Source organism: Lampetra fluviatilis, chromosome 30 (assembly GCF_964198595.1).
Source record: "Lampetra fluviatilis chromosome 30, kcLamFluv1.1, whole genome shotgun sequence".
Lineage (NCBI taxonomy): Eukaryota > Metazoa > Chordata > Hyperoartia > Petromyzontiformes > Petromyzontidae > Lampetra > Lampetra fluviatilis.
Window position 1 is genome coordinate 1810764 of NC_136304.1, and position 17864 is coordinate 1828627.

Consider the following 17864-nt stretch of genomic DNA (forward strand, 5'->3'; position numbering starts at 1 on the left):
AGGATTATGAAGTTGCAGCTTGGTAACAAAATAAGTGGTTTTGCTCCTATAAAACATTGTGGCCACTTTTCTCAAATTCGTGTTTACTGAATGTCATCACATTGCAACTATTACGTGAAACATCAAAGCGTGCGTGAGTGAAAGCTGGTTACTACAAGAATCGCGTGTGTACGGTGTAACAGGAGACCCACAGCAACGTGGCCGTGTCAAAGCTGGCAGATCAAACACAGCAGTGTAGGGCTTGTGCGGAGAGGGGCAAAGGAGATCATACAACGCCCTACTTTAATACACGAGGAGGTATACGCATTGTATGGATGTACGGTGAACTTCTTTCGTACCGTACGTATTCCACCGTGCTAATCGAAGGTGCGGGGGGAAATCCATTTGGTGAGCACTGCAGTGGCAATGTTGCGGAGCCAGGATTTTCAGGTAGGATGGGCAAACCCCTCCAGCAATGAAAAATGATAGGAGTTGTTAGTATGGACTTACTCTTTGGTTCTTTCGGTAAAGTCACGTAGAAAGAAAGTAAATTAAACAATATAATACGACGTTGCGATTGCAATAAAGGCAGTCAGGTAGAAAACAACCCCTAGTGAACTTCAAAATGTGTCTCCGTGTCTGTGTTTTGTCTCAAATTTTGAAGTTCACTAGGTTTGTTTTCTACCTGATGACGGCTGCTTGTGTTGCATCCCACTGGGATATTTGCACAGGGTTGGTGTACGGTGATTTTTTCTGCAATATTTTGCTCTTTTCTTGGATTTTCTGTTTGCACATAGTCACTTTAAGATGTTTTCTTGTTCATGTTTTTTGTTTGTTGCGGTTGCACCCGATTCAAGAGCCGAATGGCTCACAGGGCTATACCTAATAAATGAACTTTGAAACGTATTCTATTACTTAATTTATTTTCTTTCTACGTGACTTTACCGAAAGAACCAAAGAGTAATTGCTGCAGTCACGAAAGCTTCCAATCAAGTGAGGACTTTGTCCCTCGCTTTTTAGTCGACGCGTGTGCGGCGATGGCGCAGCCATCGATCGAGGGTCGATTTCGAACCACGTTGTGTGATCGGCATCGCGCTCGCTGGAGGTGTTGATGCCTTCAGGGAAGTCGTGTGCTGGATACGTAACTGCGCACAATTCTGAATCACTTATAGCCGCTTTGCCGTTATTGCCAATTATGGACTCAGACTATTGTCCTATCATCTCATCAAGTTCCAGTTCATTTATTAGGGATAGCCCTGTGAGCCATTCGGTTCTTGAATCGGGTGCAACCGCAACAAACAAAAACATGAACAAAAAACATCTTAAAGTGAATATGTGACTGAGTGCAAACAGAAAATCCAAAAAAAGACAGCGAAATATTGCAGAAAAAACACCGTACACCAAAGCTGTGTGCAAAACTCCTAGTGGGATGCAAGTCAAACAACCAACAACAACCACAAGACAACATAGAGTCCCTGGCACGTAATAATATTCTACACAGTGGCAGTGGGGGTCGCAAAATGCCGATTTATTACTAATAAACCACAATGATCCGATCGAAATTAGGGATGTCGATCGGATCATTGGTGGGGGGGGGGGGGGCACGTGCAGTATGGTCAAACAACCCCCACGACTAACGGGCGGGGGTGGGGGGGACCTCATCCAGCAGTGGGTTGGCATAAAGGGCTTCGCTATTTTGGCTGCCCATCGAACACAGACTGATGGGCACCGCGTCGCGCGCTTTCAGACGCGCTTCTGCAGCCGTCTGGAACGCTCTTCCGATATTAGGAAGAACACTCGGGCGATGCACTTTCAAATCATCTCGACTGAAAACTAATTTCTTTGGAACTGCTGGCTGTGTTAGGTGCTGTTGTCCTTCCCCAGCACCTCCGACGAGCGCGGTTCGGCCACGTACGGCGCGAAACAAGTTGAACGTCAGCCGCTCGCGGGACACAAAAGCCGCAGCAACCAACCCATCAATGTCCCACCACCCCCCGTGCACGGTGTCAAATTCAAAGGTCAATTAAAATGTTGACTTACAACTTTCGTGACTGCAGGAATTAATATTATTGGTTATTTCGGTAAAGTCACGTAAATAGGAAACCAAAAAAATTATTTTAAAAATGTCAATAAAAATAATAAAAATAAAATCTCCGCCTGATGAAGACCGCGTGTGTTGCGATCGAAACGTCGTGGGTTTTTTGCTTTTATTATTTAAAATTTATTATTTTATTATTTTCATTAAATTTTATTATTTTACTTTTTTAGATTGTTTTGTTTTCTATTTACGTGACTTTACCGAAAGAACCAAGAATATCAAACGTCAATGGACCGGCGCCGCAACTTCGTTCTCAAGGACGCCCTCTCTCGGCTCACTTCCCCCATTCATATCGGCAGTGACAGCAGCGGCGGCAGCAGCAGCAGCTTGCGGCGTGTCGCTGTGGCCTTGCTCGCTTCGTCTCTTGGGTCGGCCGCTCCCCAGCGATGGACGGAGACGGCGTGAGGCAGAGGAAGAAGGAGCAGGCGACGAGGGTCAATGAAGCAGCAGGAGGAGGAGGAGATGGAGGCAAGCCTCCGGAGGAGACGGAGCGAGGAAGCGCGCGGATTTTGCGGCCCGGATCTCTGTGGGCCACGCGGGAGCTGCTGCTGCGGGCCCTGGCGCTCATCTACGGTCAGAGCGTGAGACAAAGTCGTGCATTGGTACACTTCTTTGCCTCCCTCCACGACTACCCCCCCCACACCCCATCTGGTCTGACGCCTCCCAGCCGTGGACATTCTTGGCACGGCAGTGGCTCGTCTCAAGCCCCATGCGCCCTGCTGGGTCTCACGCATTGGGCGTGAGTCGACCCGTGCCTTGTGAACTCACCACCACCCCCACCACCGCCCCCCCCCCTCACCACCACCACCCACCACCCACCACCCACCACCCACCACCCACCACCCACCACCCACCACCCACCACCCACCACCCACCACCCACCACCCACCACCCACCACCCACCACCCACCACCCACCACCCACCACCCACCACCCACCACCACCCACCACCACCACCCACCACCACCACCCACCACCACCCACCACCACCCACCACCACCACCCACCACCACCACCCACCACCACCCACCACCACCCACCACCACCACCCACCACCACCCACCACCACCACCACCCACCACCACCCACCACCACCCACCACCACCCACCACCACCACCCACCACCACCCACCACCCACCACCACCACCCACCACCACCCACCACCACCCACCACCACCACCCACCACCACCCACCACCACCCACCACCACCACCCACCACCACCCACCACCACCACCACCACCACCCACCACCACCACCCACCACCACCCACCACCACCACCCACCACCACCACCCACCACCACCCACCACCACCCACCACCACCCACCACCACCACCACCCACCACCACCCACCACCACCCACCACCCACCACCACCACCACCACCACCCACCACCCACCACCACCACCACCCCCACCACCACCACCACCCCCACCACCACCACCCACCACCACCACCCACCACCACAACCCACCACCACCCCCACCACCACCACCCACCACCACCCCCCCCCACCACCACCACCCACCACCCCCCCCACCACCCACCACCCCCCCCACCACCACCACCCACCACCCCCCCCACCACCACCACCACCACCACCCACCACCCCCCCCACCACCCACCACCCCCCCACCACCACCCCCACCACCACCACCCCACCACCACCACCCCACCACCACCACCCACCACCACCCACCACCCACCACCAACCACCACCCACCACCAACCACCACCTCCCACCACTACCACCACTACCACCACCCACCACCACCAACCACCACCTCCCACCACTACCACCACCACCACCACCCACCACCACCAACCACCACCTCCCACCACTACCACCACCCACCACCATTACCACCCACCCACCAATTCTCTCTCTCGAGTCTCACATCTCCAGCAGGCCACGGTGGCTCTTGGCTCACTGCTGCTGCTGCTGACTTGCACGCTGCCTGCGAGCTAGGCTGCATTGTTGTCAATGAATGAGAACGTTTGCAAATGTGAATTGTTTGTAGTAGGACCCAATTGCCCAAGAGAGATCATTGTTTTGTTTTTAATGGAACAGCTATTGATTCTGTCAAAACGTCAGAATTCAAAGTCTCGCTATACGCAAATAAGCTTTAGGACTACCCATCTATCCTATGCCAGTACTCCTACATTCATGATGTACTGTCGTCTCGTTAGTACACTACTATTGTGTCGTTTCTACCGCATCTACAGTCCCAAAGAGTGTAATGGAATAGTAACCATAGGATTACCACTGTTAACTTCCCACAAAGTGGTACCCATTTTATCGACCACAGGAATGATACTGTTGATGATCCCGAGACATCCTCTGGCTAGGGCGGTCCCACCCAGCAATATTGTACTAAAGTAATTTAAACTTCAGCACAGTACTGTAGACGACACTTTTCATGACAGCATGGGGATGTTTCCAGCGTCCACAATCCGTCAACTTGTCTGTATTGCACGAGCCGACAGCACCTTTGCGGTCCTTGTCAACAATGAGACATCCACGGCAGCGAAATGGTGACAGTGATCGATTAGATGTGGCAAGCGAAAGACGAAGTGCAAACGTTCTGCCGCGGACGCAGTGTGCGTTGAGAGAGGGCTGGGTAGGCTGGCAGGCAACAGCTGAGATCCGGGTTCCAGCCAGCCGAGATTTAAATCAATGATGTGGTTGCTGCAGCGTTGGTAGTGATGCACGTGCCCAATTAACCAAAATAAAAACTGAACGCGTGTGTCATGTGCTACGCAGAAGGGTCATTGCCCGAAACGTTGCCGATAATTACGTCCTATTTCTTTCGGGGCAGTGTTATTGGCGGATTTGTTATTGCAAATGTGGTTTTGGTAAAGCGTAGGGACTCTTTCAAGATGTGTGACCAGTGTGGACAAGTAGGCCAAATTCCCTCTCGATCGGATCTCTATATCTCTCTGCACTCGAGTCCCTTCCACCAGCATTGGCGTCAGCGAGAAACCTCCAGGCCTGCACGTTTTACCATTACCTCGTGTACTGAATACGGCATGCGTGTGTGTCCCTTGGATCTCAACGGTGGGGAGCGGTAGTGTAGCGGTCAGCGCTACGCTGCGCTACGAACCTGGCGACCCGGGTTCGATTCCCGCTCACGGCCAACACCAGTGTTATCTGAACCGATCCTGGGCCTCCCCTAGGTTGACTCAGCTTCAAATGAGTACCTGGTTGCGGTGCGTAAACATTGTCACTGGGGCGACAAAGGCGGCCGGGCGTGGTGTTGGCCACCCACCCCCTCGTGTGCCATGCCGGCCTTCATAGGTGCTCGCTAACAACACTTGCCCCAACAGTCTGTAAATGCTATACGGGGGGATCTTTGTCCCAACAGTGGTGGCATTTTTGGTGGCACTGCACCAGAACAAAGCGCTGATCGGCGACAACGGCCTCCTGCCGGCGAGCCTCTACCTGCGGCGGATGCTGCGTTACGTCGGCGGTGGCCCCGTGGGCCTCCAGGCCTTCGCCCACGCGCCCACGCTGCTGTGGCTGGCGTTGGACGAAGCCTCTTCGCTGGACTGGGCCCTGGACGCCGTGGCGTGCGCAGGGCTGGCCCTGGCCGCGTTTGTGGCGCTGACTGGCCGTGCCAACATGATCGTGATGGCCGCGCTGTGGATGCTGTACCACTCGCTTGTGGCGGTCGGACAGATTTGGTGAGTCTGCCTTCGTGGTTGAGAGGGCTGTGGCATTCGCCGCAGTAAGTTTGTTGAAAATCCTCGATGAGCCGTTACCAGCTGGAATAATAATGGCCGTGTTTGTCACTTTTGCATTTAAGACTTTCCTAGTCTCTTGTGTTCTCACCTGGTTCTCATCTGGTCAAACAAAATAAACTCAACTCATGAATTTTGGAGGTGTAAACAATTCACTTAATCACCCAGTTATTTGATTAATTATTGCGAAACACAGTCATGATTTTATTCAATAATCTTTTATTTAATTGTTGTGGATCTTGCGGTCGCTAGTGCCTGCAAAAGTCACATGAATCATTGAATACAGCGTTTATTAATAATAATAAAACATTGATTCCTTCACTTTGATTTTATACGTGTCCAGTATTGCGATATTAATCGATGCATCATTGCACCTCTAATATATATAGCGTGTATATATAGCAATTTATGTTTGATTTTTATTGAATCAAGTGTAAAGTTATCGTATTTTCAAAGATGGCTATAGATTGAATATAATAATGGAAACATTCACTCAACACAAACTGCTTAAAATATTCAAGCTTAAATGTGTATGTCAACACGTTATAGAGGAGCGCAGTGACACAACAGTTAGCAACACTGTGCTATGATCTCAGTGGCTTGAGTTCGACTCCTGGTCACGATTTAACATCATTAGCGAGTGATATTGATACAAAACCTGATCCTCCGATTTCACCAACTCACATTGACCCCATGTGGTAATAAAGGATGTTCACATAGCCTCCATAATTGACATGGCATGGGCAGGACTTCATCCACAAATGTAGTGACAAAGGGCTGATTATTTAGAATATTTCACACTATATTTGCACGTGCCTCTAAATATTAACAGTGTGATATAATTTTTTGGAAAGATCGTTGGTAATGTTTGCTATTTTTTTACTTGATTTTTTATCTATTTCTAATATTCAAAATGATTTTGATCTCTTTCAGGTACTCCTTTGGTGAGTGATACAAATTTTATATAACTTTCATCTACAGTCAAAATTGAAAGGTAAAGTTTCAAGGTAACTTAAATGTAACGTTTGATTTATTTTTCTTTCAAAAGTTGGCAATTTCTTTAAAATAGATGATTTCATCAGAAAAAAATACAACAAAAAAACAAAAAGCTCTTGTCGATGTATAGCTATGCTGTGTGCTGAGCTCCCTGAAATAAGTTTGAAGCTTTGTTCATGAGTAGAAAAAACGTACGCTTTAGTGCGTCATTATCGCACTCTAATGAGATCACTCTGATACGTTTTCATGTGGGTGCAGTGCCATCACTGGTGCCTGACTACGTAACTTTTAAAGTTTTTTTCTCGCACGTGAAGCTTTAAACTTGTGTCGGATAACCCATTACCCACAGCCCAGGCGTGTGTACAAGTTAATATTCTATTCGTTTATTGGCTTGCCTATAATGACCGGTGGCTGGGGCTTGCGTGTCTTGCAGGGTGGGAATCGCAGCTGCTCGAGACTGGCTTCCTCGCCATATTTCTGTGCCCGCTGCTGTCACTGAAGCAGTACCCACGTGGCTCGCCACCTTCACGTATCGTCCTATGGGCCTTCCTCTGGCTCATATTTCGAATCATGCTCGGCGCTGTGAGTCCGATTAACACGCATCCTTCTGCTGCCCGTACAGTAACTCTCATCACTGCCACTGGGACGGTGACATGGCCGAGCGGTGACGCGTTTGCCGCCTGTTGCAGAGGGTTCTTGCGGTTCGAGCCCCACGGCATCCCTGGTTAATGTTGCGGGTGTATTAACCAAAATAAATACGTGTGGTCTGATTCGCAGTGGGGGGTCAGTGATCCTGTTATGTTATTGGAAAAAATGTAAGCCATGTGTACTGGTGTCAAATTTGACAAAATTTCCAAATTCGAAGAAATTCTCATAAAATGTACTCAATTAGGAAGATGCGTAGCAACATCGCCCCCTCCTGTGAAAACTAATAGAGTCTTGAGACTAAGTGAAACATTGTTGGGCAAATGAATGTTACACAATAAAGGAATAACAGTAGTGAAACCCTTCGAGCCATAACGTCGTTCAACCAGAATACGCTGCTAAGCTCGCAGTTTACAGATTGAAACGCATTTTTAAAAATCTATCTTTCGATTTTGGACTTTTTTGAGATTCCCGTGTACAGCAATGAAATATGTTTAAATTATATACTGCTGTGTGTTTGGCAGTGAAGGACCCTTTTCGTGTGTCAATGTTTAACCTGACTTGAGATTTATTCAGGTTCTTAAGTTGCATGTGTCACTATTTATAGTCATAATCTCAATTATTGCCAGCAGGCACGAACATGTGAAGTATTAATATGCGAGTACGGTTACATAAATGCACCTGATGAATGCCGCTGTTAAGTCGTCTATTACAGCAACAAACCATGTTTTTCAGGGTTTGATTAAAATCCGTGGCGATAAATGCTGGCGAGACCTCACATGCATGGATTACCACTATGAGGTAATGAGTGCCATTTTTCTTACCTTTTTCCCGCCTTTTTTCCCCGCCTTTTTTCCCGCCTTTTCCCCCCAATGTTATTCTAGCTGTGTTGTTATCAACATTTTCAATTCGGAACTCTCCCAGCACAATGCAATGCTTCCGAGATCCCTTCAAGTAACCTCTTATTCACACTCGGAGTGCTGTGTTTTTCCCATATGCCCTGCTGTAGAAATGTTCATTGCATGTCAGTCAAAACACATCTATATTTTTTCAATCTCAAGGACCGACGTGCCAAATGTAATAAAAAAAATACATATTGAATAGGAGGGAGTAGTTTTTTGTGTGCACCCATTGGTGACTGGAGTGAGACCATCAACCACTTATTACTAATTCCTTTTAAATTCGGTCGAGGCAATGATTGCAATTTCAAAGTGACAAAGTTCACAAAATTGACCATCTCAGCCTCACACTGATAATACCAATCGTAATAAGAGTTTAAGTGATGACCCAATTGCACAATACTCTAAAACCGATTTTTATATAAAACATCACCTAACTAAATATTTGTTATTTTTTTGGGCAAAAATGTCCTCTTAGTTCGTTATGGCCAATATACATTAACATAAAACTCTCCATCTGACACTGTGGCAGCAAGTTTAACTTGAACTGGCGGGTTTGACATACTGTTGCTGAAAACCAACACGGTTACTTCATCATACCTGGCAACCCATACGGCTTACCCGTTTTGTACAGGGAAATTGAGGTTTCAGGTCTATACAGCGTACAGCCGTTTCAATACGAGCAAAATTTAACAAGTATTTGTCTACTTGATTGTGTTTCTCCCTTGTGATGGGACTTTGTAGGATGAACGTTGCGATTTATAAGAGCACGGGGTGACCAATACGGTCTGAATTGGTCTGTAATAAGATAGGCACTGATACGGGGTTGACAGGGATGCTTCATATTCATTTCGAGAATAATGATGTAGTCTCATCCAAGGGATGGAACATGCCGGAGAATGCATCCATCACATCGAGATGTTGTAATGAAATCAATTGGTGTGCAGGTGCTGGGTGGATTGTTACATCGCACGACTCTTGAAAGATGAATGTATGTTTGTTGAACTTTTTTCGCACCGTGCGTAGCCCACCATGTTAATTGAAGGTGCAGGGGAAGGACAACAATTCGAATGCAAAAAGCAGTTCTAAAAAATTTGTTTTCCATCTAGATTATTTAAAAGTGCATAGCTCCAGTAGCTTCCTAATATCGGAAGGAAGAGCATTCCAGATGGCCGCAGAAGTGCATCTGAGAGTGCCGTGCGATGCAGTGACCGTCTGAGAGATGGCGATGGAATGGGGGGGGGGGGGCGGCATGGCGGGGTGAGCCTTAACCCAGCAGCGTATTGATCTTGGCTGATGACGACGACGATCGTGGTGATGTTGTTCCTCGGTGTCTCAACCAGACTCAGCCGGTGCCAAACCCCGTGGCGTACTATATGCACCGCGAGCCGGCGTGGTTCCACCGCGCCGAGACGCTCACGAACCACTTCATCGAGCTCGTGGTGCCCTTCTTCCTGCTGCTCGGGCGTCGTTTCCGCATCGTGCACGGCCTCCTGCAGATCCTCTTCCAGGTGCGGACCGCACTCGTCGCACGAAACGCGCACCCTCAAGGGATCACGGGCCGGGGGTCCGTACCTCCAATGAGCACGGTCGGCTACGTACGGTGTGAAAGAAGTTCAACATGTTCGTGCATACATTACGATGGACTGCTCGCCAAGGGGAGGGGAAAACATTGCTGGGAAAACACTGTCAATGAACAGTTTGCCAATACCATCATGCCTACAAATTCGGTTCCCTATGTAAATCCATTATATTTTTGGTCAGTACTTTAATGCAATGCTTACCGAGGAACTTGCTTCAGAAGGGAGAGTGTGAAATCAACTCGGTCGTACCAAATTCGTATTTTATGGAGCACTCGGTGCGATGTTGAAAATGCATGAGGTGGCTGGGGTGGCTCAATGGGCTAATACGTAGTCAGAGCACTGAGCCTGGACCACTGAGAACCTGGGTTCGAATCCAGGTAACCCATCTGTGATTCAAAAGCGTTTTGAAGCGTGTCAGCTCCGTCGCCAATGACTGCACAAGAAAACGGTCATCATTCGTTTTTACGCGAACTTGGCTCTTTGCAACTCTGAAGACGAAACAAAAAATGTAGTTCGTAATTGCTATGTGACGACCATTTTGTAGTAGAGCACATGGGAATTTGCACTGGGTTTTTTTTTTGGATAAAGGGCAATTGAATGGACCTCTGAAGTAATTTTTAACATGCGATAGAACGTGATGCGTTTAAATGTATTCATATCTCATCATGGTCATAGCGCAATCGGAATATAATTTAGATGAAAAAGCAAATGTTTAGTAAAACATGCAATGCTCTAAGATGACAAAAGTAGTGACATGGCTGTCGCCTGATGAAGCTTGTTGTAATTACTGGCGAAACGTCGTACTCAGATTGTAAATGTTGTGGCTTTGCTCTCCAACACACCGCTGTGCTGTACTAGTAACGAATTGGCACGTTCTGTTTATGTGACAAACCTTACTAGTTGGCTGTGTCGGGTGGTGGCGGGTTTAACGACACATCTATATATTTACGCGATCTATCCCAAAACATCTGTATTATGGAAAATTACTTTCCTGCATAAAAATTTGCCTTCGTCTGGTCAGCAAAAAATATGCTCTGTTGGCCTATCAGCATGCCCATCCGTGACTCTGGTTGACTTCGAAATGAACTCGTCACGGTGATGTGGTTTTCATCGTCTCTTTGTCTCGTGCCAGGTGGTGTTGATAATCAGCGGGAACCTCAGCTTCTTGAACTGGCTTACCATAATACCGAGCCTGGCCTGCTTCGACGACGCGTCTCTGAGCTTCCTCATGAGCCGGTCCAAAAGGGAGAAGTTGATGGCACTTCAAGCGGAAGAAGAAAAGGATAAGCGACCCCGCAAACTGGGTAAACCTGGGTGCCTTTCCACATGCGTTTAATTTCAGCTGTCGTCAATGCTTTTGCTTATTGGTGGGGGGGGAGGGGGCCCAATAGGAATTTTAAACGCAAAACGCCGCTGAATTGTGATGCTGCCTTGGCAGTGGGGTGGACAGTGGCGATGAACAAAATCTCAACATATTCATCAATAACACTGCCCTCAAGAGGAACATATATATATACGATCGGCAATGTTACGGGCGATGCCCCTTTTTCATAACAGATCTTTCAGATGTCACCGAATGACGAATGGGTGTTGCCAGGTTGAAACTATTTATCTCTTGTCCTCAATTGGTGTGGCTAAGATGCTTGCAATGATGGTAAATATCACTACTGCTCATAGGTTTTCTCAGTTGTGCTGTATCTGATAACATATATATATATAATTTGTGGGCTATTTTTAAGTGGTGGGCCTTACTTGGCTGCAAGCCGTACGAAATAAATTTGTGGACCATAGCTTCCCCGCCCCTGATTTAATACATTTCGAGATTTGTTTACATTCAGTTATACACATATATATTTTAAACACGCGATTTCACGTGCGTATCAATTAATCTGTTCAACTTAAAACGTTTGAACGTTCCTTCTAGGTGCGCTGGTGCGCAGTTGCGTGCATGTGCTGCTTGCACTGCTCATCGCGTATCTGAGCGTGCCCGTGGTGCACAACCTCATGAGCTCCACGCAGCGCATGAACTCCTCCTTCGACCCGCTGCGCATCGTCAACACCTACGGCGCCTTCGGCAGGTGAGCCCGCCGGCTTCGTGCGACCGAGCAAGGCGGCGCTCGTCTGTCTCTTGTGTTCCCACGAGCGAATTGAATGTATCACGAGCTGCGTGACCCGATTGTATACGCACCTCGCTATCCCCATCCCCGTTCGCTCGCTCGTGTGTGTGCGTGCGTGTGCTTGCGTGCCTGCCTCTCTTGGCACTGTTCAAGTTTGTTTTTGTTTAACCAGGTGAGAGCTCAAGATAACAACACCAGGGTGCTCTTGAATTGCAGGAGTGGCCTGGCAAATAAAACTCGTAGGAAAACAAATGTGTCGTCACATGAGAAATCGATAATATTGCAGAAACGTAAATCTAAGTTAAACAATAAATTCATTGTCGGGGTAAGTCGGCTCGGGCAGATTTTTTTACTTTTCACTGTACAGGAAAAATTCAATTACAGAAACATTAAACAGATATAGGGGTGACTATTATATTAAAAGACATATATATAATGATTGTATTGATAAAGCGCCCTTCATCAAATATCTCAAAAGCGCTGTACAAGACGCAAGCAGCAGACCCTCAGCACAGTGACAACCGACCAAAGCGACGGTCAAATCATGAAAGCAATTTTTGAAAAACGTGAACGCGTGTGTCGTGGGCGTGGCCGCCGCTGGCAGCATCACCAAGGAGCGCACGGAGGTCGTGCTGCAGGGCACGGCCAGCGTGGACCCGGCGGACGCGGCCACCGAGTGGGAGGAGTACGACTTTGTGTGCAAGCCGGGCGACACGCGCCGCCGCCCCTGCCTCGTCTCGCCCTACCACTACCGCCTCGACTGGCTCATGTGGTTCGCCGCTTTCCAGGTGCGTTCGGCCGCCTCGCCAGGAGCCTTTTCGACTGCCCCCTCGGCATCGGTCTTCACTGTAAACCGGCTTCCGCCTGCTCCCTTGAAAGCCGTCTCTCCTCCCTCACCCATCCTGCTGCTACTCCCTGCCCCTGCCCCCCAGCTATGACCAGGCCTAACCCTATCACTTTCCCTATCACTTCCCCTACCCTTATCACTATCCTAACTCCTTTCACTACCCCAACCCCTATCACTACCCCTGACTTCCCCTATCACTACCGCTACTCCCTGCCCCCACCCCCAGCTACAACCAGCTCCACCCCAATCCCTCTGTAACCTCTCTTAACTATCACCAAAACTACACCACCACTAAATTTCGATTTAAAGCTTCCGTGACTGCATGGATTCATCTTCTTGGTTCTTTCGGTAAAGTCACGTAGAAGGGAAGTAATAAAATAATAAAAATAAAACATAATAAAATAATTCTCACGATGTTTCGGCCACAACGCAAGCAGCCGTCCTCAGGTGAAGAATTATTTAATTATGTTTTTTAAAATTATTATATTACTTCCCTTCTACGTGACTTTACACCACCACTTTTAATAAACCGCACTCTCAACAACTATCATCTCCTGTATCATTTTGATCATGGCTTGAAAGCACCTGGGAATAAGGCACTGCATACATCTAGATGATAAGGTGATGATGATGTTCCGTTTACTGTTTTCACAATATTTGTTTTGTTCAAAACGTGTTTTTGCGTTGGCGCTGTCAGTTCTTTATTAGCTAGGAGGGGCACGGTAAGTCTCGTACAGACGGTTCAAAATGGAAAAAACTTTAGCATAAAGTTCTGTAGATATTTGGAACTTACCCTTATGAAAATTGGCCAAATTGATCTAAGGGTTTGCCAGAACCTATAGATCCAATGCAGAGCAAAAAAAAGCACAATTTTCAAATATGAAAATGCATTTTGCTCTGACAGCTGCCATAGCACTGATGAGATACTTCCAAGGATGAAGCCATGTTGGAAAGCTAGCCATGATCTTTGTGTTGAATGAATTCCATGACTTGCCTACTCTCTGATATCATTTTAATCAAAGTTAATTAATGAATTTTAAATGATAAAATATACTTCAGAACACTCGAGGAGTGTTAGTAATTCGTTTTTTAATCAATGTTATGAATTTATTACTTGAAAAATTAATGCATACATTTGTCATTTTAATTAACTGTGTCATTGGGGTGTAAATTTTATGAATGTGTGGCCATTAGCTGTCTCGCCATTTTGCCTCAAATAACCCCAATAAATATCTTTTTACAGATTTTTTTTTTCTTTTAATAGAACCCGATGACATATGATATCTCTGGGGCGTTGGCAGAGTAGTTAACGCTGTGCGCTATGAACCCAGAAGCGTGGGGATCGCTCCGCGCACATCAGTGGCGAGCGATGTCTGAACCAACCTTGGGCGCCCCCTTCAACAATCCGCACTTTACTCAGCATGGTGAAAGTATGGTGAAAACTAAAAATAAGAACCATTATCAACATTGCATGGGAAAGCCTTCATCCCGTATTGGATTGATTCACCGCTGCAAATCAATGTGATTATTTTACGCGCAACTGCAGCGGCCATAGTAAATCGTCAGCTCATCAAAAAGATCGGCAACATGTCAACGCCGACGTGAAGCGTTGCTCGATGAAGTGTTTAACGAACGCGGCGTTGTCCCTGTTGTTCAATAAGACGTACGAGCAGAACCCCTGGCTTTTGCATCTTGTCGGGAAGCTGCTCACCAACGACAACCAAACGCTGTCTCTGATGGGCAAGAACCCCTTTGAGGGCCGCGACCCTCCCCGGTGAGTGGCGACCTTTCTAAAATCCACAGCCACTTGTTTACCCCTTTTCCATTGTACTGACTGAGCCGTGCCGGGGCCGTACCGAATGAGTCTGGCGCGGCTCAGGAGGCGCCAGGTTGACATTTCCGCTGCAGACGCCGTGCCGTGCTGCTGACGTCGCAAACAATAATCGATTCGGAGACGTGTGTAGGATGGCGTGGAAATGCAACGAACACACCATCGGCTCACTCGCGATATACACATCGAATCGTGTGCATTTACAATGTATGCAAATAATATAATAATTTGACACTCGGCCTCATGAAAGCAAATCTGTATGAACGAGGTATAGAAATGAATGAGTTTGGAAAGGAGTTTGGTAAAAATGTTCGCCAAAAAAATTATAATTGATCCACGATTCGAATCACCCAGATGATAATATCCCGTCCCATAGTGTTGGCTGGACAACCCCGTACCACGACAAACACCATCCCATTACCGCACACTGTTAACGACGGCTGCAAGCTAAACCTACCAGCCGGGAGAGGCCGCTAACACCATCGCCTTGCAGGTGGATAAGGGCGCAGCACTTCCGCTACCAGTTCAGCGAGCCGGGCAGCGCCCGCGCGTCCGCCGGGCACTGGTGGCAGCGCAAACTCCTGGACCGCTACCTGCCGCCCGTCAACCTCGACTCGCTCGCCGCGTTCTTCCGCGCGCAGGAGTGGCCGCATCTCCGCGCGCCCCGCAACCAGCCCATTTAATCGCCGCTGCGCCTCCGCCGTCGCTCCCGAAAGACAGGGAAAACAACAACAACAACGAAGCACGTTTGCGGCGCAAAAAGCCGTGATGTATGTTGAAGTTCTTTCGCGCCGCACGCAGGCCAACCGTGCTGATCGTGCTTCGCTTGGCGACAGATGTTTGGGTGAACGACGGAAGGGTGGCGGTGGCCGGCGAGGCTGCAGGGAAGTGTGCGCCCACTGCTGTCGGTTTTTCAGCTTCGTGCTGCTGCTGTAGCCCCGAGGGTGCTTAACGATAATAGCGTGTGGCCGGCAGGCCCACGCGACGTCACACGTCCCGTAACGTTTTAACATCACAGTGTCACGCGTACAGACATTCATGACCTTGCGTGTTTCCGGGACGTCGTAACGTCCGCACGCGCGACCAGTAATCTGTCCCTCTCTCGTCTCAAGGGCTCTTGCTTATCTTGCTTTCATTGCACCGTTATCGTTACCATCAGCCATGGTCAATCCACTGCTGGATGAAGCCCTCCCAAAGCTGACCCCCCCCCCACCCCTTTTCGCAATCCTGCAATTTAATAATCGTCGCAGCACCTGCTCGACATGAACTGATTTCATCGCTCCACCTTCCCAATGGACATCCTGTCGGACGCGTTCCATTCCTTGGCTGCCACTGCGTTACGATCCGCGGCTGCTTTTATCTCACAAATCTTTATCCCTTGTCTGGAGCGTACTCATAGCTTGTTTAATATCTCACCTTACTAATCTGTCCCTGTTAGTTTACCATATCTCTCAATGGACCATATTTGACCTATGGGCCCCCAGTTGAAGAACCTTGCCATATCGATTATTGGGGATCATGGTGTTGGTATTGCACTTATTAGCCTTGCTATTGGGCACATTTTACACAAACCATATCCTAATTTAAGACGGCCATGGGCACTTAATACGTTTTATAGGGCGAAAAGAAGACCTACTTTTGATGATCATTTTGGCAATGTTTACTTTTTCCCACCATGTACTGCGCATACCAAGTCTACTGTATGGAGTTATTCTGTAATCGGAAACTTTGCACTGCGAAGACAGTAACGCCGATCGATTGGGGGAGACCATCAAACAATTACCTCGAGGTTCTCCATTGGTGGATTATCTGGCTTGCGGATTAACCGTCATTGTGAAAAAATAAAATATCTATGTACGCACTGATTCTATCAACTTTCTGCTCATCGAGGGACAGTGACCCGGTTCTTACTCCACCACAAATATCCATAAGTAAATGCAAACACGTGGCTTTAATTCAAGAACAAATATATTTAAATGGCTGAGTGATGTGTACGTCACGTGTTTTCTGCCCTGCCGTGTAGAAACACGAGTTTGTTCTACTTCTTCACACGACATTCTACTTAGGTGAATAGTAAATAAGTTTTACGGAATATTTTTTGTTTATCTATCCGAGCCATCATTCCTCTCCCATTACCTCGGGAAATTCAGAGTTGGCTGCATGATCAGGCACTGCGGAGCTTGTCCCAACACCTGTCTAGCGAGTCACATTTAAAGAATGTGGAATTGGTTTAATTTCAAGGATTACAAGTCTGGAAAGACTCAAGATTACGTTACTTTATTGTATGTTTTGGAAGTCAAAGCATGAAGTGTATTTTTTTACCAGAACTCAAGAGACTAGGATAGTCTCATTTGCAAAGTATGTTTCACTCCGAGTCACCTTTTGTTGAACTGTTTTTGCCGAATCAAACGATTGCCAATTTAACGTTGTGTTTTCTTACAATCGTCGGCAAGTGTGCGTTCCCAGTAAACATCGCAACGTTGGGCCAATGTTAGAATGTGGTTAGAAGCTTTTGGACACTCGGCCCAACATTCCATATTTTCTGGATCAAGACTGAAACTTTACTTCACGGGAACCCTTCTACTCTGAGCAGGAACAAGGGAGGGTGAGGCCTCTTCGGTTGAGAGTGAATGGAGTAGCAACAAGGGGTCATTGCCGCAGGGAGGCGAGGTGGTCCACGCGTGTGTCTCAACGAGACGACCCAGCAACACGCGACCGATGGGTCACTGCCGGCACGTGGTTCGGTCGGCAGCCAAAGGTTGGCAGGCAACGTTTTTTTCCCAACGTTGGCCTAACATCCTGTTACGTTTCATGCAACACCAAAAAAACCACTGCTGTATGAATAAAGATTTATTTTGTGGCTCCAAATAAATGTCAATTTGGTACGGTGACCATCAGAAGCGTGTTTCCTTGAATAATTGCTACTTGTGAAAGATGCCGCCTGAGCGACGCCAAGTGTATCAATTACACACAACTCCGTTGTGGACGACGTCAACATTTTTTTTTAGATCAAATCTAAAATACATTTTCAAGCGAACAACCGTCAATTATATCTGAAATGAATGCCTCAACGTGGTCATCTTGTGTGGTTGAGCGAGCAAACTAGGATGAAGGGTTCTCAAAGTA

At 47.7% G+C, this 17864-nt stretch overlaps 1 protein-coding gene across 1 annotated transcript; it reads left to right on the forward strand.

Moving 5' to 3' along the window:
• Positions 1-2381: 2381 nt before the first annotated feature.
• LMF1 (lipase maturation factor 1) lies at positions 2382-17796 on the forward strand. The gene is made up of 11 exons (XM_078870306.1): positions 2382-2650; positions 5445-5763; positions 6754-6764; positions 7250-7398; positions 8197-8262; positions 9704-9871; positions 11076-11247; positions 11868-12021; positions 12665-12848; positions 14569-14681; positions 15232-17796. The coding sequence occupies exons 1-11, from the start codon at positions 2464-2466 to the stop codon at positions 15419-15421; spliced, it is 1713 nt and encodes a 570-aa protein (XP_078726432.1). The 5' UTR covers positions 2382-2463; the 3' UTR covers positions 15422-17796.
• The last annotated feature ends 68 nt before the right edge of the window (positions 17797-17864 follow it).